Genomic DNA, 25768 nt, shown 5'->3' with positions numbered 1-25768 from the left:
GCCTTCTTATAACCTGTGCAGCGGCACCCAATTCACCAATGTCTCCTGCCTGTGGATATACCTATCCACCGGTTTATACTATTTTTTTTGGGGTGCATCTTCCAACTTCATGATTCTGAGCACCAACATCTTGTCTGAACATCGCCATGGTCAAGCACTCAGGGAGACAACAACCTCTCATGGAAGGTCCACGCTCTCTGCCCCAGAGGGTTGGGCTGGAATCCGCTCAATAATTGCATGTCCTGTCCCAAAATCGAGGGGAAATGCCTGAGAACATACAAGTCGCACCTGTGACGCAGTTCAGCTTTGACATGTTTGTCATCGGCTACAGTTGATAACCTCTTGGCAAAAAAATGACGAAAATAACTCGAAACTCTGAAAAGGCTGACGTCCAAGTATTTATGGGTGCTTTCGCCGCGAATCGCAGCGGGCTTTTCAGCGGTCAAAGTGGCATTGGTGACGGGACGGGAGAGTGGAACAAGCTTACACTCCCGTCGCCGTCGGACCCGCAGTCCTCAATTCTTATTGACCAATCGTATGTTATACACCAGCCCTCCAGATGCCTTTTTCGGGTATATGTATGACAGACAGACAGACAGGATGCGCAGTGCTGAACGCCCAGCGTCCAAAAACACCAAAAGAACGGGTCGCGAAGGAGTGGAGCTTGGCAAACGAGGAAACAAAAACAAAAAATGTGGGATTGCCAGGAATCGAACCTGGGTCCTCTCGGATCGCTGTGAGAAACCACAACGAGAAGTACTGACCACTATACTACAATCCCCTTTGATGGTTTGGTGTTAGAAACAAGCGCTATTGTACGCTCATCGGAAAGCGAGCCTCGGCACTTCGGGGTGGCTAGTATTCATCCACACAAAGATGGTCGAGCGAGTTTGCCTTCCATGGAAGAAGACGGGAAGGGAAACCAAAATTAATCGGTAGCAGAAATGGTTCTATCAGGGAACTAATCACGAGTTGTGAAGTAGAAAAACGCAGCTATACGAGTTGAATGGCTCGGTGAAGCCATGAGGCGATATCGTATGGCGGTTCGTTGGTAATGTGAAGACTGAGGATGGAGAGACAATTCCATTCACGGTCATTGTTGACGATCAACCTGATATATTGTGTGTTACGTGCAATTCCGCACCTCGGCAGGGTATTTGTCACTACACGAGTAGTGAACTTGTTGCACTTTCATCGCAAGTTTTCACAGACTCAAAAAGACCTTCATCGTACCGATCTGGATATCCATGATGTGTTCAGAGCTCCTGAGGATATGCTCATCCGCTCCTGCATATTATTGTCTGACACTCTAGACTTACAAGTAGAAAGTATTATTCACCACTTGAGAACCATGTCCTGAAGGCTGGCTCCTTCCGGGACTTTACTCCATATTCTTGCTCTTGCATAAAGGAACGATGATAAAGGAAGGTTTGGAAGGTGAAAATGGGAGAAATGAGGAGGGAGTAGCAGGAGGGAGAGGGAGAGAGATAGGCAGTTCAAAAGGCCAAAGTCCTATCTTACTTTTCTTTTCTCAACTTTCTCCTTTATACCAACAAGAACATCCCCACCAATGCATCATCGATAATTATTTCACAACTACCATCAAATAATTAGACCTCTATCAGTAATCGCCATGTCCGGCACACCCAGTGGCTCCCAGGCGCAGCCCACATCTTCCCAACTAGCCGCCCCCAGCGTCAATTCCCCAGACTCATCAACATCCGACACCGCCAGCAAGCAATACAGAGAGGCGCTGGATCTCCTCAATTTCCTTTCCAATGATGTCCGCGCAAAAGTCAACATCAGTTCACTCAGCTACGAAGAGAAAGGCGGTCTCCGAGACATAATCAGCGCCGCCGTCCTCGAAGTACGCAAAGTGCTCGGGTCTTTTGACGGCAAGGACTTCGTGAGCCGGTCCTCCGAGAAGCGCGAGAAGATTCTGGTGTCGCTGAAGGAACTCATCTCCATGTACTTAGAACATATCGAAAGCAGGAATATGCAGGTTCTTGTTGACCTCATACCTCCACCCATCCAGGGTCCCGAATATATTGAACACAAGTCTCCGGATGTGGTTGTTGTTGACCCCATACCCATCCCGGGCCCCGAAGATTTCAAGAAGATGTTGGAGACAGAGAAGGAGCAAGAGGAGGAGTCGAAGAAATGTGCGGCTATGGCGGATTTGGTGGTCAGGCAAGTACAGGCTTTGCATGATGCTGGGATGTGGATTCAGGAGGTACCGGGAAAGGGTCCGAAGGTTGAGACAAAGAGCGAGAAGACGGAGGTTGGGATCAAGGAGACTGAGGTTGAGATTGACTCGGAGGATACGGAGGTTTCGAACGTCACTCACCGGGATCCACAACACCCGAAGCCCAAGATGCCATCATCAACTGGAGGCCAAGACAGAGCTGCAGAGTCCCCTTCACCAACTGACTCGGAAGAGGCCCAACAAGGATACGAACAGATCCTTAAATTGCTCGGAATTTGGCAAACGGGTCTCCATAACACGATCGGGGCTACCCCTATCGAGGAACAGAAGAAGAATTGTCTATTGGCGGACATCCAGGCAGTTGTCGATAAAACCCACACAAAGCTCGGTCCCGGCGATGGCAGTGCCTACAAAAACATGAACGTAGAGGAACAGCTGAAACTTGTCAGAGGGCTCATGGCAACGTGGACGAAGACAGGGGGCGACGTTCAAAATGCAATGCATGATATCATCAAGAAGTGGAAGAAGAAAGGGTCGGACTTGAGGCAAAAAGTGAAGACGATGACAGAAGAGTTGAAGAAGGAAGAGGCGGACAAAGGCGAGAAACTAAAGAGGAAGACCGAGAGGTTGAAGAAGAGAGAGGCAGACAAGAGGGAGATAATGAAGGGGAAGATTGAGGAGTTCGAGAAGAAAGAAGTATATGATAGGGAGGAAATGGCACGGAAGGTTCAATCCCCGTTCGACCAGTTGCGGCTGTCTTCGGAGGAGGTGCGAGAGGACAATGAGGAGGAGCAGTCTGGTAGGAATGGGAATGGGAATGCTGTTCTGTCTATGATGCAGGCTATTGAAGATGCGGGTTATCGGCTTAAGGACTTTATTTGAGGTGAGAAGTAAACGGGTGAAGGAGCGTAGAGCTGTGTTTTCCGGCGATATGAATCAGGAATCCATTTTTGGTGACGGGAGGCAGTCAAAACCTTTTCGCCTTCTCACTCTCACTTTTAGCACAACGGAGAAAACGCTCAAGTTCAATCCTGTGAGTTAGGTACCTCTATGTAAAAGTAGAGTATCTCAGGCGGTCCTTGTGATAATGGTTTCTTATACTTGCGGGTAGTTGGTCGACTGTCGAGTGAGTGAAGCAGGGATTTCCAGCTTGAAAATCCGTTCTCAGTCCCAACTGACCGGTGGCAGCCGTCTTTCTCTGCAACGAGTATTTTTACACAACGGCACGTTGGCTCAGCATGTACCGAGTGAATGGTATATAGGCTGGTCCAGACTCACCGTTCAAGTGGTTTTCTGTCACTGAATGCACCAGCCTCTTGCATCAGTTTCCTCAACAAGGCATATCCGTGATCTATTCGCAGCCCATCGCTGCCTTCGCAATCTCAATTCACTCTTCGAGAACACCTACATATTCTTTGCCATACACCTGATTCTCAAAATTTCACAGTCGGTCAACATGTCATCTCCAACTGAACCCCAAGACAGAACTGCAAAGTCCCCTTCACCAACCGACTCCGAAAAGGCCCAAGAAAGCTACGATGAGTTCCTCAGAATATTGAGTGAACTTCAAACGGTTCTGCTTAAAGCCATCAAGGAGAGCCAGATCGAGGAACAAAAGAAGATTTTTCTATGCGCGGACATCGACACAATTATCACCAAAGCCAACGGAAAGATTAGTACCGGCACCGCCTTCAAGAGCATGGACGAAAAGAAACGGCAGGAACTTATCAACTGGCTCTTGGCAGCGTATAACCACTCAGCGGAAGCTGCTAATAAGGTATTGGAGGAGACCACCGAGAAGTTGAGGACGGAAGAGGCGCACTTGAAGAAGAAACTGGAGAGGAACACCGAGGAGTGGAAGAGAACACAGGCGGCCGTGAAGGAGAAAAGAAAGCGCACTATCGAATCCCACGCGCCAGTTTCCGGTTTCCGGCGGCTCGTTGGTTCAGTGAAAAATGGATGTTGGTTGGAAATTTCTGGCAAGGACGAAGACAAAGACAGCAGCCGGTGACGAAGTGGGGGCCTGGTGACAGAATGAACTCCAGCCAGCGAAGTAATGCTTTTGGCGACTGTAGGATCCATTAAATCTGGCGGAGTGGGCCCGGGCTCGAGGCCGCTTTCACACGTCGATTGTCGTGATCCAACGGAGGTGTTGGGCTTGGGGCATTTGGAGTTCAGACCATCAGCTTCCCACCACAAGATCGCAAAGAACAGGCGCATGTTTTCTTTGATGTGTTCAACAGACTTAAATGCAACATGAGCGCACTGTTATGCTCTGCTATTCACATAAGTCATTGGGCCATCAACTGACATTCAAGTCCCATCGTTGTACGAACTCACGAACACCGGAACACGGCTTCTTCCACATCGTCACCGAATACGCAAGTCTATAAGTACTATTCATCTATCACGGTATTTACTATCAGGCAACTCCGGAATGTCGAGTTCGCGCGGGAGCAGCCGGGTACCACCAGCGGTACCAGATCCCCCAGAGCCAAGCGATTGCGGCGACTACTGCGTACACGGGTTGTTGGCCCAACAGACGGCCGGTGTTGGTTCTCGTTTTTCGGATAGGGACAAGGACAAAGAAGGCAGGAGCTGGTGAAGAGCAGAAACGGTAGGCGAAGTGCACATCAGAGTGCAGTGGGTGAGTGACGCCGACGTTGTATGTTGTTTTTGGCGAGCATGATTTCGATCACGAGCGATAGCTTTATTACGTTCAAGTCCAATCCTGGTACAGTAGGGACCAACGAAGCGTTGTACCTCGCAGCTTTACGCTACTACGGCGAGGACGGCAACACTCATGGGTAAAGCACCTATTCTCGATCGGATCTTCGGATGTGGGAAGGGATATAAGATTCCAACATGGTACGCTTCCGATTCTTAATTTGAGTAACGCATCATCCAACGCACTGCTCCACTACACTTTACAATACAGCACATCTCCGGTCATTCTCAAAAAGCCAAAGCGGTTATCACAATTCTAGATAATCTTCCTTGATCTCTCACTTCCGTTTATACCGGAAAATGGCAGGCGCCATGATTCCATGGAAGTCAGTGCCATCCGAGACATCAGACGCCAGTGATGGCGAAGAAAACGGCCCAAGCGATCAGAAATCCCCCAAGCATGCCACTAATACTGGACCTCGCACCTCGGAAGCTCAGCATCCCACACAGTATGCCACTTCAGAGAAAGACAAGACCATGATGAAGGACTTCGAGGCGTTCCGAGACCTGCAACTTCAAGTTGACAACCGTGAGAGTCTGCCCTCAGAACACAAGCGCCTGATCCGTCTCGTTATCCAAACACATGTGGACGCGACTTTGAAGGAGAGGGAACTGCGAGATGGCGACGATGACGACGATGACGAAAAAAACATTGCCTACGTTACCGAAATCATTCTCAGGGACGAAATTGAGAGGTGGATTCGACGAGACATAAAGAAGCTCAGGCGCCTCAAGCGAATGATTGTTCTCGAAGAGACTGCTGCAGTGAAGGTTGAATTGGAGGCTGCAAAGAGGGCTGCTTAGAAAGACATTGTTGAAACAGATACGAGGACAAAAAGACGCGTTTGAGGAGGATGGGGTCATGGACAAATCTGGTGGCTGTCGTGGGAGCAGATTAAGCTGGGTCTATTCTGGACCAGGATTGGGGACGGTGAGGATTGAGGTTTGGTGGTTGACAGAGACGTTTGCATATTAGGCAAGCAGAGGAGGTACTTGGATGGAGCGAGGGCGGCTCAACGTCGATAGAAAATCCCATGTTTCTCTGGTCTGGGTCTCGGACTCTGGGTCCCACAAGGTCATCTTTCCACGGGTACGAGAGGAACGGTTCAGGTAGGCAGGAAAGTGAAAGGTGTTTTTTTCTTAGCAAGTTTCCAAAGATCCCTTTGCCTCCATTCTTTTACTCCCATGTAGTCTAGATCTGAACACGGGGTGATCATTTCTGTGCTGTAGACACGATATGGTAACTGTGTGTTAACTCGCTACCTATCTGAATGTCGGCAGACAACCACCAGATCTAGTTACTGACTTGTGGTTTTATTCTCTTCCCCTGTCTTACGTACCGAGCAACCAGTCCGCCTTCTGTATCCATCCTTGGCCTATATGAACGATGCCATTTTCATTGAAAAATTAGGTCCTGAACGAAATTCAATGTTCTAATGTAGTCGTGGTACAAATGCCCTTGTTGCTGTTTCGCTGGGTGACTGTTACTGATGTGTAGGAATACAGTGCATTTTCACTTCCAGTAGCGCCAAGATTGCGATTGATGTCCGGGATCCTGTGCTGTTATTTGCCTATCATCCAGAGGCGAAGGCTGCGCAGCAATGCAAATAAAGCAGCATCTCAACCGATGACCCCACTTTTAACCTCAATAACACCTGGATTTGCGACCAACCCTCAGGTTCACCTCCGCTGAGGTAACGGAGGCGCCAGTTCCAATAACCAAGCACCTTTTTTTTTTTTTTTTTTTTTTTTGTCACATTTGGCCATAATATCCAGGCTACCGAACCATGAATGGACTTACTGCATGTTTTCTCCTTCTATAGCCGCCCCGGTCGCGCTTGACGGCCCGTTGGTTCAACGATGCGGCGAGTGTTGGCGCCGGGTGTTCTTCCGGACCAAGAAGGCCGTTCCCACAGGCGATGGTGCTTCAGGCTGTTCGCCCTTCCCCCCCTTCTACTCTTTCCCCGGTCTTGCAATTCTGATTTCTCCCAGCATTCCGTGCCTGACTTCCCCTGAATCCGGAATGAGGATCAGGAGTGATCCTGATGACGAATGTTCAGTGTAACACCACCGCCTCGCCCAGGCCCGACCACGCATTACGATATGCCTTGATAACACGTCCGTCATTAGAGGACTCCGAGGAACCCCAGCTGCGTCGTCACAAGCGGCTTTCCTCGATTTCCGCGCTATCCGAAAGGGCTATGGCCCCAGTCTGGTGGACGTCCGCTGGGTTCCCGGCCACAAGGGCATCACGGGCAACGAGATTGCTGACGAGCTCGCTAAGGCGGGCGTCAAAGGAGGAGAGGTAGTCAATGAAGGCTTGGCTACCCTTGCGCACTCAAGGCGGCTTGCTAAGAGGGAGGCGCGTACGGATTTCAAGGCATGGTGGGCCGCGAACAAGCCAGAGTCATATGCAGACTACCGGTTGGGGGTCTCTATCAAGCCTAACGACGAACTAAAAGAGCTGGACAGACGCTCTTTACACCACCTCCTCGCGGCCAGGTCTGGCCACGGGGATTTCAAGGACTACCACGAGTGCTTCGAGCACGAGGACGCCCTGCTGACATGTTTCTGTGGAAGCTGGAAGAATCCCTTCCATCCCTTTTTCTGCAGGAAGGCATATGCAGTTTCCCCCGTCACGGGCGAAGCGGCTACGCGGGAGAATCTCTCCCTTGCTATTGGAATTTACTGGCAGCGCTTCATCGCTAGAATCCAGACCTCGCACTTCTTTTCATGGACTTGCACGAGAAAGGCATGGCGCCAGACACTCTGGAAACAGCACACCGACGGCGGTGGCGCCGCTGACAACCTTACGGGTTTTTTACGGAGTAGAGGGGTGGAGGTTGGCCATGGCCACGACATTGAGAGGGTTACGGTGGACTTGGACAGGCTAGTTCACCGTGCAAGGAGACGGGAGGAGGCCTTGCGGGAGGAGGATAGCGAGAGCGAAAGCGGAGAGGAGTGATTTTGTCATTTCTTTTATCTTTTACTTTGTGCTACAGGTTCCGTCATATACTGGCGGCTCGCCCACTGGGCGATTCGACTGGAGGTCTTGGGCCGCGTTTACGTTACGGGCAACACATGATTTATACTGGCAATAGGCCTCGGGTTGCCCTCGGATTAATGGTTTTGGTGGACAGTTAGGGCATTGCTCTTAATTTTGTATGCTAGACTCACCGGTGCGGCACGTCTCATGCCCTACGGGAGGCGGAAGTAGACGTTAAAAATAACAACAACAACAACAACAACAACAACAACAACAACAACCACCGCCTCGCCCGGTGGCTTGTATACGAAACCAACATATCTCCTCCGCTTCCTGAAAGATGACACGGCTCGTTGGTTATAGGTGTAATAAGATGTCCAGCTTATTCTACCACCTGGGTATGGACTCGTTGCTAATTCATGACCAGGAACTGAACATAACATGTACGGGTGGAGGCACTGCTCCCACCTCTAGCACTCACTCATCCTTCACTTTTCCAATTTCTCTCAGGTCTTTCGAGCTATACTCGGGAGATCATCTCACTTCCAGCACCTAAGATGGCTTTACCTTCTCTATGCCCTTCCGTTAATGACAGCTTGACCGCATCTGGTGGGCTTCCATCAACAGGAAATCAGAGTAACGCAGAACAACACCATTGATCTTGTGCGAAGCCTCCAATACATACCACCTGAGTTATCAGAAGCAACGAATTCTGCAGATTTCCACGACGCAATCTGTCACACGGACATCGACACCCTGGTCCAGTTTCAGGCTAAACGAGCCAACCGCCCAACCCCAGAACTGCTGACAGCGCTAAACATCATCACAAAGCCATCACAGTCATCACAGGAGCAATCACGCCTAACCAAGCAGAAGCAGGGCGCCCGGGCAAAGGCCGGCGCCAGGAGGAAGAAGGAGAATGGATGAAGGCATTCAGAAAAGACCCACATGTATACAGATCGCTAGATAGAGGTCGTGGAGCCTCAAGCGACAAGGACCGGTACGTACCCAGTACGTACCGTTTCCCTTTGGCATAAGAAGGCCTTGAAGTCCAGCCTTCTCCTAGAGGTTGAGAGGATCAACAAGGCCTTCGAGACCAAAGTAGTTTATTAGCGGAATCGAACTATTGTTCCAAGCTCAGAATACTTCCCTTGTCACACAAGCACTTCGATGAATTCGAGAAGAATATCCCCACAGACCCCCTTGTCCTAGAGGATGACAAGACTCCTCTCGCCCAGACCGCCCGCGAAAGCAAAGAACGAATCCTGCAGGAAATGAGCCCGATTTCTCTCGAGTCCATCGATCGCCCTGCGGCCGACTATCGGAGGAACATTCAAGAAATGAACGCATTCTTTGATAAGCATGGCAATTCAAAGATCGAAGACTTTATCAAAGACCTGAAAGCCAAAAAGAATCAACCTGCCAAGGACTACAAAGTCGGGAGGGTCATGAGGGATGCATCCGAGGCAAGACGCCGGGAGGAGTTCGATAGAGCATGTGATTCGAAAGCGAAGAAGCGGATGATGGGAGGCTCCGAGGCTTGAGTCTCTCGAAGACTATTGGATATCATTAATCTAAGGGCAGAATAATGATAGACAGCGTTCGCGCTCTCTGAAGATGGATGCCCTGGTTTTTGTCGCTTACATGTCCTGGGAGCTGGGACCGGCCAACCTGCCATATCAGGAAGAAGATCCATGGAGATTGAACATCTGAGAATACGAAGAGCAGAGGGTAGAGGAGGAGGGACTAACTGGGCAGCTCATCTGAATCTTTTCTTGCCCTTTTTGTTTTTCGTTTTATGAACACGCAGTTATGAAATTCGGTTGGTGTTCTTGGGAGGGAGGAGCTGGTGGCAAACTTGTCCTGAGTGTGCGGCGCGTTACTGTGATATCTTGCTATGGCCAAATGTAGCGCATAATTAGTTAGTCGGATATGTCATTCGTTTGCTGCGGGCAGCCAGCGCAAGAGCCAACATCGGGCGATGGTTCCCTTGCAGACCTTCTCATTTCCGTTTTCCTTGCTGTTCTCTCCATTACCTACGATTATCCATTCATTTTCTACTGAACCCCTAGTCATGTCCAATTTCTCCAGAGCTTGCATGTGGTCCTCAAAGTCTTGAGCTCTTTTCTGCAGATTCTTGCTCGACTCCCGTTGTTTGTTCAGGTGCAATGAGTGCCCCTGGGTTGCACATGTTTGATCGAACGTGGAAGAAATCTCTTCAAATCTGCAGGCATACTGCAATGTTTGTGCCCGCCAAGATTTCCATGCAAGAGCATGATGCTGAATGTCCCTACCCTCCAGCTCGCTGTCTGCAAAAGGGGGAAAGAGCAGGACAACACAATAATCAAGTTTACACTGCCCCGCGCTCTCCAGTTGTCTCCCCCAATAATTTTGTCAACATAAAAAGCACCTATTCCTGGAGTATTCCCCCGCATTTGGACAGACTCCATCATTTTCAGGCTTGTTTAGAACGAACGTCCCGAGAGACTTCGCTGACCACGGACTTCCAACCCATTTACTACAAAGCATCCGTTTCACAGATCGTTACCAGTACCACCTAGCTCTGCGCCTTTATTCCCACCAAGTAGCATGTCATCCTGGAGTGTCAGCTCAACCAGCTTAATCAGCTCCTTCCCTTCCACCGAGCCAAAGAGGGCCACCAGCCAGCAGTTCCACAGGATCTAGAACATCTACTCCCTCCACAAGTTCTACATCGTGAACCAAATCAAACGCTGTTCGGCACTTAGTGCACAGGAAATCAACCTCCTCAGCACCGGACTAAGCGAGAAAATCGACAAGAGACGTATAGCCCTGGGAGACCCCTTCACCGAGCGCCCCCATTACATCAACCGCAACCGCGTGGAGGTGGCCACCCGATTCCGCGAGCGATTCACATTCGACGAAGCCGAGGCTCTGTACAAACGAGAATTGGCCGTACACAACCATGTCAGACGACGCCTGGGCCTGGATGAGCTCGTTCGCAAAACGGGCGGAACCTAACGCTAACTCATACTCATCTGCAAGGCCTGGAGGACCAAAAACAACAATGGCAGCCAGATCGCAATACACGTCTATTCGCTGGTTCCTTAGGGCTATTCTTCACTTTGAAGAATCTATTGACAAGAGTGGTGAGCTGAGCAAAGGAATGCAAATCAGGCTGGCGACCAACAAGGTTTACGTCGCCATGAGACGCGAAAAGCTGGGGATATCCGACGTTGATCCGAAGTCAGAGGCTGGGCAGGAAGAGTTGGCGAGATTCCGGGCAAGGTTCACGTACAAGGAGGCGCAGAAATTCTATGTGGCTGTGACGAGGGAACATGATGCGATTGCCGAAGAGATGGGGCTGCATTATCGGATCCTTAGACAATATGTAAACGACGAGGAGGGGGAGGAGGAGTCTAGCACTGAGGAAGTTGATGGCCCTGACGGTGTTAAAGACGAAGGTGAGGAACTGGGAGCTGCTGAGGAAGGTTATCAAGTGGATGCTAAGGGAAGGGATGGTGAATCGGAGGCTGAGGAAGAGAACTCTGAGAAAGAGAACTCCGAGGAAGGGGTGGCTGAGGAAGGCTGGTAATGAATTCGATGACAGCGTTTGAAGTCCTCCCTTCACTCGCTCAGGGAACTGGAGTGGAATAGCGGAAGGAAACGTTGGTACACATGGTTTTGTTTGGCGTGAATCGGAGGTCAGGTAGCTTAGAATGGAGCGAATTTGAACAGTTGAACCTGAGTTGGGTATGTGTTGAGCGGTTGCCAGAACGACGAAATAACCGCCAGTCGGTTGTTGTCAGTTTTTACACTCAAAGATGCGCAAAGCTTTGTGTCCAGCCGTTAAGCGGGAAGGGGATATAACCCACAAAGGACGACCACTCATTGCTCCTTCCTTCTCGAATCATGTCCACGCAATCCACTGCACTTAGGTAGGTACCAACATCCTTGTTCATCGCTCTTACCTCAACCCTCACCTTTGCCTCTCGGCCTCCACTGCACTTGAACCGTCCAGCAGTCAACACTCTTGCCTATTTGGCTACGGCGATGACCCCCCCCCCCCGGGCACAAGTTCCACCTGCAAGGACGACACTCCTCTCCCAAACAGCTCAATCCAGCGTTGGAGATAAGTCAAGTAGGTGTGGAGCAGGTCAAGTAAGTAAGTAAACCAAGTAATCAAGTTGGGATTTGACTGCTGTTCAAGTAAGTTGGAGACCCCTACTTGATCTACTTGATCTACTTGGCCGCCCGGCAGAATTATTTTTTTGGTAGTGAAATCGCCCGCCAACCAAAATTTTGAAGGTGAAATCGGACCGGGGTTAAGGTTCTATATAGGACCCATCCTCCTTAACAATTACTTGACCAACTTGACCAAGTAACCAAGTAAATAAATACGACTCCCTACTTGACCCACTCAATCAAGTTGAGACCCCCTACTTGACTTGATTTGACTTGTTTCCATTGCTGGCTCAATCTCCTCTTGCTCCTTCCATTCCACCCCCAAAGCAACCAACATCAGGGTCAATTACATCATCTCAATCTCCTTCTAGCACCTCCAACAGCCAGAATGTCACACGGACGTCTGCCTACACTCCTGGGTTTGAAGTTCAATAGAGCCTCAATGCTTGACATCAACCCAACCTCTCCATACAATGCCAGCCTTGCCTCGGCCAGACTATTCGGCCAATAGGCACGGCTTACCCGAACCCCTCAACGCCACCAGGCTAAACGAGCCAACCCCAGAACTGCTGATGGCGCTAAACATCATCACAAAGCCACCTTATCATCACAGGAGCAATCACGGCCAACCAAGCAGAAGCAGAGCGCCCGGGCAAAGGCCGGCGCCAGGAGGAAGAAGGAGAATGGATGAAGGCATTCAGAAAGATCCACATGTATACAGGTCGTTAAATAAATGCCTTGGAGCCTCAGGCGACAAGGACCGGTACGTACCCCAATACGTACCGTTTCTCTTTGGCATAAGAAGGCCTTGAAGCCCAGCCTTCCCCTGGAGGTTGAGAGGATCAACAAGGCCTTCGAGACCAAAGTAGTTTATTAGCGGAATTGAACTACTGTTCCAAGCCCAGAATACTGCCCTTGTCACACAGAACCACCCTGCGGCTTCTCCCAATGAAGCATCAATTTCAGCATCGCCTCCACTCTCAATCCCATTGTCACCTATCAAATTAGTACCGCAAGCTCATGAATACGCCAACCTGCTGCTTCTGCTGAGAATCTCACTGCAATAAGCCCTGGCCCATCTGGCTCAGCCGCTCAGTAACTACCTTACCAACTCGCTCGGGTAACCTCCATATTCAAAGATGACTTCGCCCACACTTTTGCCCCGCGGTTCATGGAGTCAATGATCTCGACCTAATAAGAGACTTTAACGCGCACTACAACAAATTGTTTGATGAATTTGGCATCGATAAGTCCCTCCTAGAGCTGTCATGGGGCTGGAAGGGGATAGTTGAAGACCAAGTAGTGGACTAACTGGGTGGATAGTTCAGGGCCAGGTGAAGAAAGGGGGCAGCTTCTAACTGGATAACAAAGTAGGAAAACATGTTCTAAGTTTGGCATAGGCGGATTGGGCGGGGAATGCGAATGAGGTCTGCTCGTGAGAGGCAAGTGGCAGAACGACTTGCTGGTACTGAGACTGAGACCGAGACTGTAGTGGCTGTTGCTGCCCATGGCGGGGGTGGATGTACTACCGAAGGTGGTGAGGGTCAAGGAGCGAAGCTGAAGGGGTGAACGAGTTGAGAAGATAGGTTAGGGAGAACTGGGACACACGGAAGATGGAGAAATCGGTTGATGGAAGTCTAATGAAAGATGCACAGGATCATTACAGGTACTGGAGAAGGGAAGGGTGCCAACAACTGATTGCTGTAGTGTTTTCCCCTTAGCACTTACTAAGAGCAGGAGTTCATTCACATCTGCTTCCTGCAGTTAGATTACCGCCCGTTCATTGGGCTTAACCATCGTGGTGATCCAAGGGAATACTCACACAAAGAAGGTTGATTCTGCTGGTTGGCGATCTGGATTCTGGAAAGTCGAAGCGGTTGGTTAGCCTGTTGGTCGATATCGGTATTGGGTACGTCAAACGTTTGCTTTCATCAGTCTTCTTTGTAATGTTTAAGACCCGTTGGCGCGCCTGGTCCAACAGGGCATGAGTTAGAGTCGAACATCCATTATATATTCTTGGCCAGGTACCCTGTTTCTCTTCCGAAGTCTGCAAACCATTCAATTTGCACGCACATCTCCCTTCACCAACAGTTTCTAATCAACATCGGCAGAACCACCACACCCACCCCACCCGCCACGCTCAAATTGGACTCCTTGATCTCTTCACCAAGGCCTTCCAAAAGGACACTCACACTCATAAGGCAACCGAAGTCCATTACTACCTACTTGTCCGTCTCCTGAAGGAATATCTCGCACTAGCTAGTGCTTTCAGTCTGATAAACGCCATTGGGCCTTCTGAGCTGGTCCTTAGTGGTCTCGAAAAAAAGATGTAAACTCCTCGGTCCTCCATTCAGTATTCTAAAACCAGAGGCGTTAGACCCCCCTTCTGAAACATTCCAAACGGACCAAGCCAGAAACAGGGCGTACCAAGTCCGCGACGAGGCCATCAATCTGTTCTTGAACACCTGGACCAAAGACATGTACACCAAGCGAGTCAAGGAGATGGCCGCCGATTACGACTTAATGAAGATGTCTTACCATTATGATGCCAAGAGTATAGGGTTGGACCTTCATAAGTTCAGGACCGATCTGACGAGGGAGGTTGAGCCGGATCCAACTGTAGTGGCTAGGCTCGCGAGGTGCAGGGCGAGGTAGAAGGAGTCCAAGAAGGGAGAGAGGGAAAACATTGAAGATATAAACGAAGCGCTGCGGGTGTCAAGGTCGAACTGGGACCCGGAGTTTGATGACGGAGATCCGTTTGAACTTCTTGTTGAGTTCAGGAAAGAACTACCGACGGAACGTGATATGGATGAGGACTGCTGAGGGTCCTGGGCTGTGAAGGATGATTCAGTTGTCATGCGGCAGACACGCCTGGCACGCACAGTCATAGCAAGTGCACCTTGCGATGCCTTCGAAAAGCTTGGCAGATGATGGACTCCTGCCTCTAATACATCTCCCAATACTCAGAGTACTTACAATCCCCATGATTCCCAATGCCCTGCCTTGTGTTCCATTCTCCAAACTACTTGACGTTTGAAATTTCCCATTTCTGAACCTGGCCCCACGACGCACGATCAGTCACGTTCACACTTTTGAAGATTTGGCGTTTAAGCGGTGAGTCTGCGTACGGAGAGGAAAGGCGATACGGCATTTGAATTGAGTAGAGTATATAAAGAAAGTGAAGCGCGATCCGGAGCCCCCAAATATGTACCTCGCGTCTCAAAACATCGACGAAGAGTGACATAGCCGCCGGTTGGAGAATGAAGATTGACAGATACCATACATGGTAGGTGCACTTGTTGATACCTATTCAAGGATCCACACCAACTTCGGCGGTTATTCGTCACGACTCACGAGCAACACTGCCCGTTGGAACTGCCCGGTCCATTAAACGGCTGTTTTCCAATCATGTTTTGATCACTCACTTGATCACTTGATCACTGTCACACGGACATTTGCCCATAGTTCTGGGTTAGGGTTGCCGAGGCTTAGCAGAGTCTCAATGCCTGACATCAGCCTCATGAATGCCCGGCGGCCGCAGGCCGCGAGGCTCAACCTCACTTTGGCCAGACTCTCAGCTACCAGCATTGCTCACCCAAGCCCCTCTCGACGCCTTCAGGCTAGCGAGCCAACCATCAAACTGCCCTTGTCACAATCACTCAGACTCCTGCGAAAGCTCATACACAACTGGAACACACATAAGGAAGGAGTCACATAGTCACCCTAAGAGACCATACCTTAGGTTGTTCTTTCCTCCTCAGTAGTCAATACCAAGTTCTTCTCACTTAGGTACAGATCGTACCTGCTAGGTCATTCAAACAGTCCGTCGCCCACTCCTACCCGTTGACGCCGTCGTTCTATCACAATGACATCCGAGTCCACCACAGATCCCACGGTCCACGGAAGATACTTACCTATTCCTTCCCCAAAAGTCCAAAGTCCCACGACCAAGGACCAGCATTCACCGGTACCACCTCCAGTCGGAAGACAGCATGTATCTCTCTCGTTCCTTCCACTAGTATTCCACTAGTTCTCTCGCTTTCTCGCTTCTCCTCACACCTCCCAAAGTCCCAGACGCTACCCCAGACGCTACCTACCTACAGGCAACACCGAAAATCGAGCGACAACCAGCCTCCTACCTCCTGCTGTCTGGACCTGGTAGCCAGCCATGACCATGACCATGACCAACAAAATGAAGAAGACACCGCTCACCAGAGCTGCTTCAGCTGCATCCGTCACAACCACTCTCAAAGTCTCAAACACAGGTGACACAACACAGACCTGAGAAACGTAGCACCACCGAGCAATATAAAAGATTATCTCTATAACCAAGTAATGTAATACGATAACTGGCTATCCTGCAGAATTGACCTCGTGAACGACCGATCCTTTACTAGTGCCGTCAGCGATAGCATGTCCACTTGGGCTGTTATCCAGAGGCCTGGCGGTTCTTACCTTATATCGATGGACCAAAAGGCAGGGAGCTGGGTTCATTGGGAGCGAGTCGCATGAGGGGTGGTGGGGACGGCATGATAAATGATTATGTGGTAAGTTGGGAGGAGATGAAGAACATGAAGGTCGCCCATACGAAAACGAATGAACGATATGGCTTGTTTTGTGGCCTTACACAAAGATGAGTCCACCTAGGTATAGTTAGAGATTGGAAGCAAACCAAGGGAGTGGGACTGAAGATGGATGAAGAGAGGGAGGTATTTCAACTGAAGTTTTGGACCTCGTGGAGGAAGCAGATGGAACTGGAAAGCTGCTGGCAGCCCCTCGTGTATTGAACGCTTGTTACCGATTCCCAGGAACACCCAGATATCATCGCGAGGAAAGGATACAAACACACCGCTGTTGCCGTAAAGATATAAACGTATTCATGTTTCTAACACTAACCGAAACAAATAAAAAAGCCTTCCACTTCCATTACACCCAACCCCACCGAAATCATTAGTAATCGTATAGTGTAGGTATAAAACCCAAACCCCCAACTCCCTACAGTACTGCAACAGTCCAACCTCTTATTCTAATCGCTTATTACCAAGCCTTCGCCAGCCGCATATCGTTCATGGACCTCCGACTCAGGCTGGGCATCACCTTCCCGTCCACCTAAGACCAACTCCTGCCCAACCTCGAACTGTGCACCCTCGCTCTTTGACTTCTGAGTCCAGTATGTACTCTACCCGGAGGTGGGGGTGGTCTCTCCAGTCCCTGCTTCTCGGGATCCGCTTCCTCCTTCTTCTTGCGCTTAAAGATCTTGGGCATCGGGATATGCACATGCGGCACGATGGCCTCGGCCCAGCGATCGGGGAACTTGCGGATCAACGCACCCCAGGGAACGGAAATGGCACCGAGCCCGATAGACATGCCCCATTCCTTGCCGTTCAGACGAGTAATCTTGAAGGCTTCCCCGCCGACGAAGATGATGAGAACTTGTCCGCCGATCATGATGGCGTTGATGACCCAGAAGAAGTAGTTGCGCGTAATGCCCTCGAAGATGTTGAGCCTGTTGTCGAGACGGCGGTTGTTCAGTTCGTTGAAGATCTGGAGCCAGACGAAGGTGTTGAAAACAAAGGTGCTGTGGCGTTTGGATTCAGTGGGGTCCGACATATTGTAGCCGAGGAGGGAACGGCCACCAAAGTAGAGGCAGAGAGTGATGGCGAGTTGGGCAATAGCCTGACCAATAATCATCTTCCACATCCTGGTGGTGATCAACGGCGCGGATTTGCGATCCGGCTTGCGGTCGAGGACGGTGTGTGAAGGAGGGTCGGTTGCCAAGGCAAGAGCCGCGAAGGTGTCCATGATCAGATTCACCCAGAGAAGCTGAACTGCGTTCAGGACGGACTGTTCTTCGTCGTTGGAAACGGCGGAGATAAAGGTCAAGGCTACGGCCGTAATGTTGACGGTAAGTTGGAACTGTTGACATCTCGTTAGCTTAGCCAGCATTTTGGGCCAAGAGCACAGTGCTTACCTGCAAAAACTTCTTCACGGCATCATTCACCGCACGACCCCAGCTGATACCCTTGACAATGGACGCAAAGTTATCGTCCATCAAAATGATGGAAGCAGCCTCCTTTGCGACTTCCGTGCCAGCAATACCCATGGCAAAGCCAATATCCGCCATCTTGAGAGCTGGCGCGTCGTTCGTTCCATCGCCAGTGACCGCCACCGTCTCTCCCAGCTGCTTAAGAGTACGAACAAGGATTTTCTTGTCCTCGGGGCTGGAGCGAGCGAGCACCTGGAGATTCGGTACGACTTCGAGGAGCTTATCTTCGGATAGTCTTCGGAAATCAGGGCCCTCCATGGCAATTCCACCCTCCTCGGGCTTGTAGATACCGCATTCCTTTGCGATTGCGCTGCCGGTCAAGAGATTATCGCCAGTCACCATACGAACGTACACGCCAGCGCGGTTACAGTCCTTGATGGCACCAATGACCTGCGGACGCAAGGGATCTTTGATGCCAAAGATGGCTACGAGCGTCATGTCATGATGGACCTTGGCGAATTCGTCGGCCGTCAGTTCTTCGTGGCCTTCGAGCTCCGGAGGGGGCCAGTTGTCGAATTCACGGTAGGAGGAACCAATCGTACGAAGGGTTTGGCCGGCATATGAGGCGATAGTGTGTAAGAACATCTTGCGATCTTCATCGGTAATCTCGACAGTACGTATTTCGTCCTCGTTCGGGTTGGCAATAACCGTGGAGCATTGCTTGAGAAGAATTTCGGAAGCACCCTTGACGTATGCGCGATATTTGCCGTTCGGAAGTTTAACGACGGTGGCCATCAGCTTATACTTCGAATCGAAAGGAACGACCTGGACAATATCAGCATTCTTGCGCTCCTCCTCCACCGGTGCGGCCCCGAGATGGTCACGGCAGAACGTGAGCAGAGCCACCTCAGTTTTGGAACCGATAAACGTCTTCTCGCCATCCTCATCACCCTCGAACGCGGTCGAATTAACGGCATTGGCTTGGTTGAGAATCTTCTTGGTCGTCTTGCTGAGTTCGCTGGCAAAGTCGGTCACGGGCATGTTCGGCACGCTATTCGGGGCGGTCATCGCCTCCGGTCCCTTCTCTTTGTCCGACTCAGGCTCTTCCAACGGCTTATCCGTGCCGCCAAAGCTGAGACTCTTGCCAAGAGTGGTCGCAACCACCGTCATCTTGTTCTGAGTCAGGGTTCCAGTCTTGTCGGAACATACCGTTGTCGCGTTACCCATGGTCTCACAGGCCTTGAGCACGCGGACAAGATTGTTGTCCTTCATCATTCGAGTGGTTGCAAACGCGAGGGCCAGCGTCACTGCCAGAGGAAGACCCTCTGGGACAGCGACAACAACAACCGTGACAGAAGTGATGAAGATGCGTAAAAAGGCCTGTCCCTTTTGGTCCGCCGATTCGTGGTTGCCCGGCAACTGGACACAAAACTTGATGAACAAAACAATGAAGAGGACAAGCGCTGCGCCACCACCAAACTTGGCGATCCAATCGGCGAGAGTGTTCAACTTCTTCTGCAGCGGGGTGTCTTCCTGCTCGGTCTGCATGGCCATGGAAATTTGGCCATAGCTCGAGAAAATGCCGACGGCTGTTACGAGAAAGGTACCGGTTCCCTCATTGACTTTGCTGCCGGAAATAATAAACGGATCCAGCTTGTGGATGTCCTCTCTGGGAGTCCTTCCGTCGGCGACGTCTTTCAGTGCAGCAAACACTTCGTCAGCGCCCGTCTTCTTGAGCAGGTCAGATTCGCCCGTGGCGGAGCTCTCGTCGCATTTGACACCATGGCCGTTGATGAAAATGCCGTCAACGGGAATAAGATCGCCTGCAAACAGATGCATTACGTCGCCCACCATGACGTCGAAAACGGAAATCTCGACAGACTTTCCCGAGCGAATAACCTTGACGGTGCGGTCGTTGTGTTTCTTGTTGAGCTGGTTGAACTGCCTCTCCATCTGCCAATCATTGAGCGTGCCTACTAGCACCACGATGATAATAGCCACCATGATAGCCACGCCCTCGACCCAATCCACCTTTGCCTCTCCTGGTTCATGCTTGCCGCCGAATGTCTGGTACAGACCGAGGGCCAGGGACACGACAGCAGCAATAGTAAGCAGGATCAACACCTTGTCGTTGTACGTAGTCCAGGCCAGCTGTAGGAGTGTTTTGCTCTTCTTCTCGGGTAATCGGTTTTCCCTGTAAACGCGGCGGCGATCGGCATAGCTTTCCCCGGCTTTATGGTCGAGCGGAAGCGGTTCCGGAATGGAAGCATCGTGTTTGTCTGAAGCAAAGGGCACGTTGTCGCCATGCTGGCCGTATTGCGGAGTTCCTTGGGGAGCGACATCCTTGAAGGCGACATGACCATCGACGTTCTTCTCGTCGGCGCTGAGACCGGAATCGCGATTTGTGTGTAATCCTTTCTCTAGTCCCTCCAGGCCGCCCAGGGCGTAGAAAGCATCGAGGCTTTTGGGATTAAGCAGTTTTGTAAGGTGGCCTGGTGTGTAGGCGAAGGGATTGTTCTCGACCTTGAAAAGTCCTTCCTTGCCGGGATCCGGCGTTAAAGCGTCATTCACGTTTAGCTGAAAGCCTTCACGTTTGGGCTGTTTCAAGGGAACGATGGTTAGCTACCAAATGTGACGCGAATGTGATATTCCGTCAAGACGCCTGCAAAGGGGACGCGTTTTGGGGGTAAACACTGGGACGTACCAGGTTGCCCTGCGGCTCATGGTCCGCCATGAGGGCTGTTGAGTAGATGTCTTCTTTCTAGTTGATGCTGGATAGATCGATATCTCGGTGGAGTTTCTGTTGAAAGAAAGGCAAAGGGAAATTGAGGAAAAAAAGAGTGAAGGGGGAGAGTTGACGAAAGCAGTCAGTGAAGCGGATGCTTGCCGGGTTGTGCTACGTACTGCCTTGGAAATGACGTGGTGCCGTGTTTGACCTTGTGTTGGGATAGAAGCACAAACCACACCACAGGTTGGAGTACCGGAAGGCGCTCTCCACCCACTAGGTCTACTTAGGTATAAGCATGGGACGGGACGAACAAAGAGCTTGGATTTGGGGCATCCGGGACCAAGGCGCACAGCACAGCCCTGAGGAACGCCTAAGGTAACGAAGAATGTGAAGATAAGGTCTCTCCCTAGCAGATTAAGGCGACGGGTTCGGTCATTCAGTCATTGCACATTGCAGACTGATGCACAAAGACACATGGCTGCCTGGGGCCCTCATGCGTCCTCAATGTTAGAAAATGTGGTTTATTACCCAGATTTCCACGGTCCTGTCGATTGGAAGGTGCATATAAAAGGTGAGGCCCGACCAACCTCTCATCACCCGAGTTAGGGAAGGAGTCAAAGAGGAAAGGCACCTCCAGTGTGATATCAAGAAATTGCATGTCATGGCTTGGAGCTTGGCATATTTCCAGAACCCAATAACAGCCGCCAAACCATGGAAGTAAAAGCGGCAGGAAAAAGAGCAGCCTAGATGCAATTGAATGAAGCTTGGCGCTCGACTTGTTCGACTTCTAGCGGTGGGGATTTGGGACTTGAAAAGCTGACCCAAAGAATTGTAGGAAACAAGAACAGCGGTTGTTGTTGGCTACTGCAAGTTTACCTAATGCAGGAGTGCATCAACATCAGGTGTGGTGAGCATGCTGAAGCTTCAACTTGCTGAGCTTGCTGAGCTGAGAGCTGTCAGGTTACGTACAATATGTGGGGAAATTACTTCACCGTTTGAAGTTGTTAGGACTCGCATCAGCTGCTTTCGTCCAGACTTTGGTAACAAAAAGCAACCCGAGTTCGAACTTTTGGGTTGGCATTGGTCAAGGCAACCAAATCCCCCCCTTGCAAATCAGATGCCGACGGGACGTTGTTGGCCTTGCTTTGACTTTGTTCCTCGTTTTAATTTCCAGGAGCCATGAATGCCAAGAGTGACTGAGCGCCGGCAACGTCGAGACGGAAAGAACAAAGAGCCAAGTTGAAATAAGCTCAGCTTGTTTTCGAGCAGGGGGTGCGCCATAACACTAGTAATCTGGCAGCTTCGACCAATGAGAATGGTTTAAACAGGGCAACCTCAGAGGGTCGCATCTGGCCCGTTGGTCGCACTGTCTCCCCCAGATCGACAATCGTGAAAATGCGGAGGAAGAGAGACAGACTACTTGGGGTCCGGACCTACACTCCCTGAGAGGCCTCCTCTGCCCCTGTGGCTGACTGCGTCGCTTTTCGGGGGCTTGAATTATCTGCCATTGCCTGAATTTTGGTCGAGAAAGCTGGCAGAAAATTTGGGGGGAATTGGGGAAAGGCAACAACATTGACGTGCGTCGCTCCAACAACAATCGAGGTCCGACAGTGCAGGGGCTGTGGTCGCAATTGCCTGTTGGGTTGAGGCATGCCGGGGAACTGCCACTGGAATGACACCTTTGAGCAAGTAAAAAGGAGGAAAAACGGGAACGGAAATCCAGAATTCCTGCAATGACGGTGAGCAACTGCAAGTTGTCGGACTTACGTTGAAAACTTGAAACTTGACTTTCCTGAGTTTGGGTGTGTTGCGTTGGGTGCCTTCCGTCAGGTACCACACACCTTGATGGCTGGAGGATGGGGCATGGAAGGGTACGTACCTGCCGATAAGCATCGCCCGCCCTTTATCGATAGCGATAACGCTTTCAACGGGGTTGCACCGCATCGTCGATTCTTCCACTTGGATCTCCAGACTGGCGTTGCACAGCTTTTGCGGACTTCTTCCACGAGAATTCTACAGCTTCTTGTCGATGGAAAACGCGCGTCATACACAATTGTGTAGTAGCACGTCGGAGTGAGCTTGATTGATTGTCACCGGCCAGACAGCTACGGTCAACTGCCGCCCGGGACACCGGTCGAACGGACACGTGCGTGCAGAGCCGATGGAAGGAAGGACTCTTCCAGTTTGATTGTCTGTGACTGACCGCTTTGTGTTGTGTCATGGTGTGTCGCAAACCTACCTATTTTGAGGCCGCGTGAGGCTATGGGGTCATCGAAAGAGATCTGTCCATCTGGCAATCGGGGCTTGCGCGGGATACAGTACCCGCCAAACAACTTGAATGTTTGCGCGAGGTCAAGGGATGTTGTTAGTTGTTGGATGCCCAACAACGCTGTGTTGGTGATGGTTTTGACAGGTGCCTAGACGGAAAGGGAGGAAGGTTGTAAGCAAGAGTCGCCCGAGTTTTGGACGGTATTCGTCGGAAACGGGTGTTATACTGAAAAGGCGGAATGCCGATTGTTGGATGGTGTTGATCGTGTGGAAAAAGTGCACGTTGACATCGCACACAATGGCGGCGTCGGGAGCGAATGTGGGGGATCAACGAAAGTGCAGTTTTGGGAACTCCCGCGGTGATGCCCAATTCGACATATTGGATTCATCACTTCCGATCAGCTGCAGTCGCTACGGTGGCTTTCGTGCAAGGTACCAATGCATCCCGCTAAAACAGTCAGTCAGTTGGCTCATCACCTGAGACCGTGTCAGGAAGGAAAATGGGAAATGGGATTGGAGATCGATTGTTGTGTCAGTCTTGTCAGACTCCAGAGCTGGTGGAAAAGAGTGACCATCGAATTACGATCACGAAGTGTGAGCGATTGAGGCTGTCATTGGGTGGTCAATGCGTTGGTCAGGCGCTGGCGCCAAGTCCCAGTAACAAGATTTGCCCTTCTTAGTATTGTTACCAAGGATACCATTTCAAGTTCCATGGGTGCATGGTCTAGTGGTATGATTTCTGTTTTGCATTGAAATTTCTATCTTGCTCTACAGACGGTCCCGCGTTCGATCCGCGGTGCATCCATCTTTTTTCCTCTTTTTTTCCTTCCTTCCTGTCATGGTCCTTCCTTTCTCTTTCCGTCTTCGATATTTGGATTTTTCTACTGTTGCTTTGTTGTTACTTGGGGGTTGTGGTGCGGCCTGGGACTTTTCCTCAGTCCCTTCTTTATAAAGAGGAAAAAAAATTATGGGATAGCGAAATATTTATAGGACAATCTATATTAGCGCTAAAACATTAAGAAAGCTATTAGTACAACATTGACCACTACTTTACGTACGATAAATTTCAATAGCTATGTAGCCAAAGGTGTAGTTTTGAACCTTTTTCTTTATTTCTCCTTCCACACTTGTCCAAAATTAATGCAACTTTGAGAGCGATTTCGTTATTATCATTTTTACCTTCCTTATTCTTCTTGGAATTTTGGAAATTCTTTTTACAAAAAGGTGGTTGGCGTTCTCGAGTGGTCTAGTTTGTCCCATGAATATTTCGCTGTCTCATAATTTCTTCTCCCCCTCTTTTATAAAGAGAAGGTTGAGAAAAAGTTCCAGGCTGCACCACAACCCCCAAGTACTTTTTATTATTCCTCATGTCTTGTCCTGTGACAAGGGCAGTATTCTGGGCTTGGAACAGTAGTTCAATTCAGCTGATAAACTACTTTGGTCTCGAAGGCCTTGTTGAATCCTTTCAAGCCTTTCCATCCAGGCTGGGGTTCCCGACCTTCTTATGCCAAAGCCTTCCTTCCTTCTGCTGGCCTGATCTGGGTCATGAGGCCATAAGGCATCTATCTAGCGGTGTGCACCGCTGTGCTTACATATGATCCTTCCCGAGTATCTTCCTCCAATATCCTTCCTTCCTATGACGCCGGCGTCGTCACGGGTACCGCCGTATCGCCGCCGGAGTGCCTTGGTTGGTTAGGGATCGTTCTTGTGACAGCAGGGTTTCCCTTCTTGGCCTGGCTAGCACAGCCCGATATGAGGGGCAGTGCAGCCGGCGTACGTATTGTTGGCTGGAATACGCCAGGGATTATTGAGGGGATTCGGGTAGGTTGTGCTATCGGTCGAATAGACTCTCCGACCGAGTTGGCCTGGTTGCCTGAAGCATTTTGAAGGGTTCGAGAGGCTCAGCCGTGCGGCTCTGCGAGCCTCGTGCTGCTGGGTTAGGGTCGAGGTCGAATGTCCGTGTGACATGTCCCGTCCATTGAGTGAGCAGTGCCAATGCACCACACTTCCTCTAGCCACCACTTGAACTAGTAGACGATCGGCTTGAAAGCATAACACTCATCGATGAGCCTCTCAATGGCCATGTACCTGGAAATAACCAACTCCTTGAAATCCGCGTCACTCATTTTAGGCTGGAAGGAATAGCACAATGTCAGCTACATTCTCAGTTCTGCCAAAGGGGTTTGTTTGTTTGTTCATTCACAGGATGGGTTCTCCTACGTACCTCTCGTCTTCTCATTTCCCTAGGGAGGTAGTCTTGATTGTACCGCGCATCGTAAATGTGGGTTTTAATTTTGTACTCAACTGTCCAAGAACGCCTCTAACGTTAGCCCCCGGTCATTGTTTTCACTGCCCGGCCCCCTTACCATCGTAGCTGAACACGTGCAGTCGTTGGAGCAGGTCGTTGATCTGCTGATACTCAACGCGATGCTCAAGGTTGTTGAGATAGTTCTCGTGATCATAGTCTTCCGCGCCGGAAATGACGACCCAGTTCTTGAACCGTTCGTATTCGTGCTTGGCCTTTTCTTGTAGATCGGGGAACTTCGAAAGCTCGCGTGCCGCTCTCGGAAGAGTCCCCATTACCGAAGTACTGATGTACTGGACTTTGCCTGTGACTGTTAGGGGTAACGGTCCCTGCATATTGCCTGGTATGTCGTGGAATCTTTCTAGACGATTTGGCTGAACAGTGGTAAAGTGTCTAAG

At 50.4% G+C, this 25768-nt stretch overlaps 6 protein-coding genes and 2 non-coding genes across 8 annotated transcripts; 5 read left to right on the top strand and 3 right to left on the bottom strand.

Moving 5' to 3' along the window:
* Nucleotides 1-695: 695 nt before the first annotated feature.
* On the bottom strand, nt 696-781 carry SMAC4_14142. The gene is given in 2 exon segments: nt 696-730; nt 745-781. It is a non-coding gene; the product is annotated as a tRNA-His (tRNA).
* An 852-nt stretch (nt 782-1633) lies between these two features.
* On the top strand, nt 1634-3088 carry SMAC4_08753 (uncharacterized protein; the record flags this gene model as incomplete). The annotated part of the gene is made up of 1 exon (XM_003344260.1): nt 1634-3088. One exon carries the CDS (start codon nt 1634-1636, stop codon nt 3086-3088), a length of 1455 nt encoding a protein of 484 aa, XP_003344308.1.
* A 574-nt stretch (nt 3089-3662) lies between these two features.
* Nucleotides 3663-4217, top strand: SMAC4_08752 (uncharacterized protein; the record flags this gene model as incomplete). The annotated part of the gene is made up of 1 exon (XM_003344259.1): nt 3663-4217. One exon carries the CDS (start codon nt 3663-3665, stop codon nt 4215-4217), a length of 555 nt encoding a protein of 184 aa, XP_003344307.1.
* Nucleotides 4218-9193: 4976 nt separating this feature from the next.
* On the top strand, nt 9194-9463 carry SMAC4_09757 (uncharacterized protein; the record flags this gene model as incomplete). Its single annotated transcript, XM_003342377.1, has 1 exon — nt 9194-9463. One exon carries the CDS (start codon nt 9194-9196, stop codon nt 9461-9463), a length of 270 nt encoding a protein of 89 aa, XP_003342425.1.
* A 1502-nt stretch (nt 9464-10965) lies between these two features.
* On the top strand, nt 10966-11493 carry SMAC4_09758 (uncharacterized protein; the record flags this gene model as incomplete). Its single annotated transcript, XM_003342378.1, has 1 exon — nt 10966-11493. The coding sequence occupies one exon, from the start codon at nt 10966-10968 to the stop codon at nt 11491-11493; it is 528 nt and encodes a 175-aa protein (XP_003342426.1).
* Nucleotides 11494-16436: 4943 nt separating this feature from the next.
* SMAC4_08979 (uncharacterized protein) lies at nt 16437-21347 on the bottom strand. The gene is made up of 3 exons (XM_066090876.1): nt 20774-21347; nt 18055-20667; nt 16437-17999 (listed from the first exon to the last, which is right to left on the bottom strand). The coding sequence occupies exons 1-3, from the start codon at nt 20801-20803 to the stop codon at nt 17193-17195; spliced, it is 3450 nt and encodes a 1149-aa protein (XP_065947831.1). The 5' UTR covers nt 20804-21347; the 3' UTR covers nt 16437-17192.
* A 2431-nt stretch (nt 21348-23778) lies between these two features.
* Nucleotides 23779-23870, top strand: SMAC4_14141. Its single transcript has 2 exons — nt 23779-23814; nt 23835-23870. It is a non-coding gene; the product is annotated as a tRNA-Ala (tRNA).
* Nucleotides 23871-25092: 1222 nt separating this feature from the next.
* On the bottom strand, nt 25093-25705 carry SMAC4_08978 (uncharacterized protein; the record flags this gene model as incomplete). The annotated part of the gene is made up of 3 exons (XM_003345595.1): nt 25093-25197; nt 25290-25369; nt 25432-25705. The coding sequence occupies 3 exons, from the start codon at nt 25703-25705 to the stop codon at nt 25093-25095; spliced, it is 459 nt and encodes a 152-aa protein (XP_003345643.1).
* Between the last annotated feature and the right edge of the window lie 63 nt (nt 25706-25768).

The sequence above is a fragment of the Sordaria macrospora genome, chromosome 7 (genome assembly GCF_033870435.1).
Source record: "Sordaria macrospora chromosome 7, complete sequence".
Lineage (NCBI taxonomy): Eukaryota > Fungi > Ascomycota > Sordariomycetes > Sordariales > Sordariaceae > Sordaria > Sordaria macrospora.
Note: the sequence above shows the minus strand (reverse complement) of the source record. Positions and strands in the feature narration are given on the sequence as shown.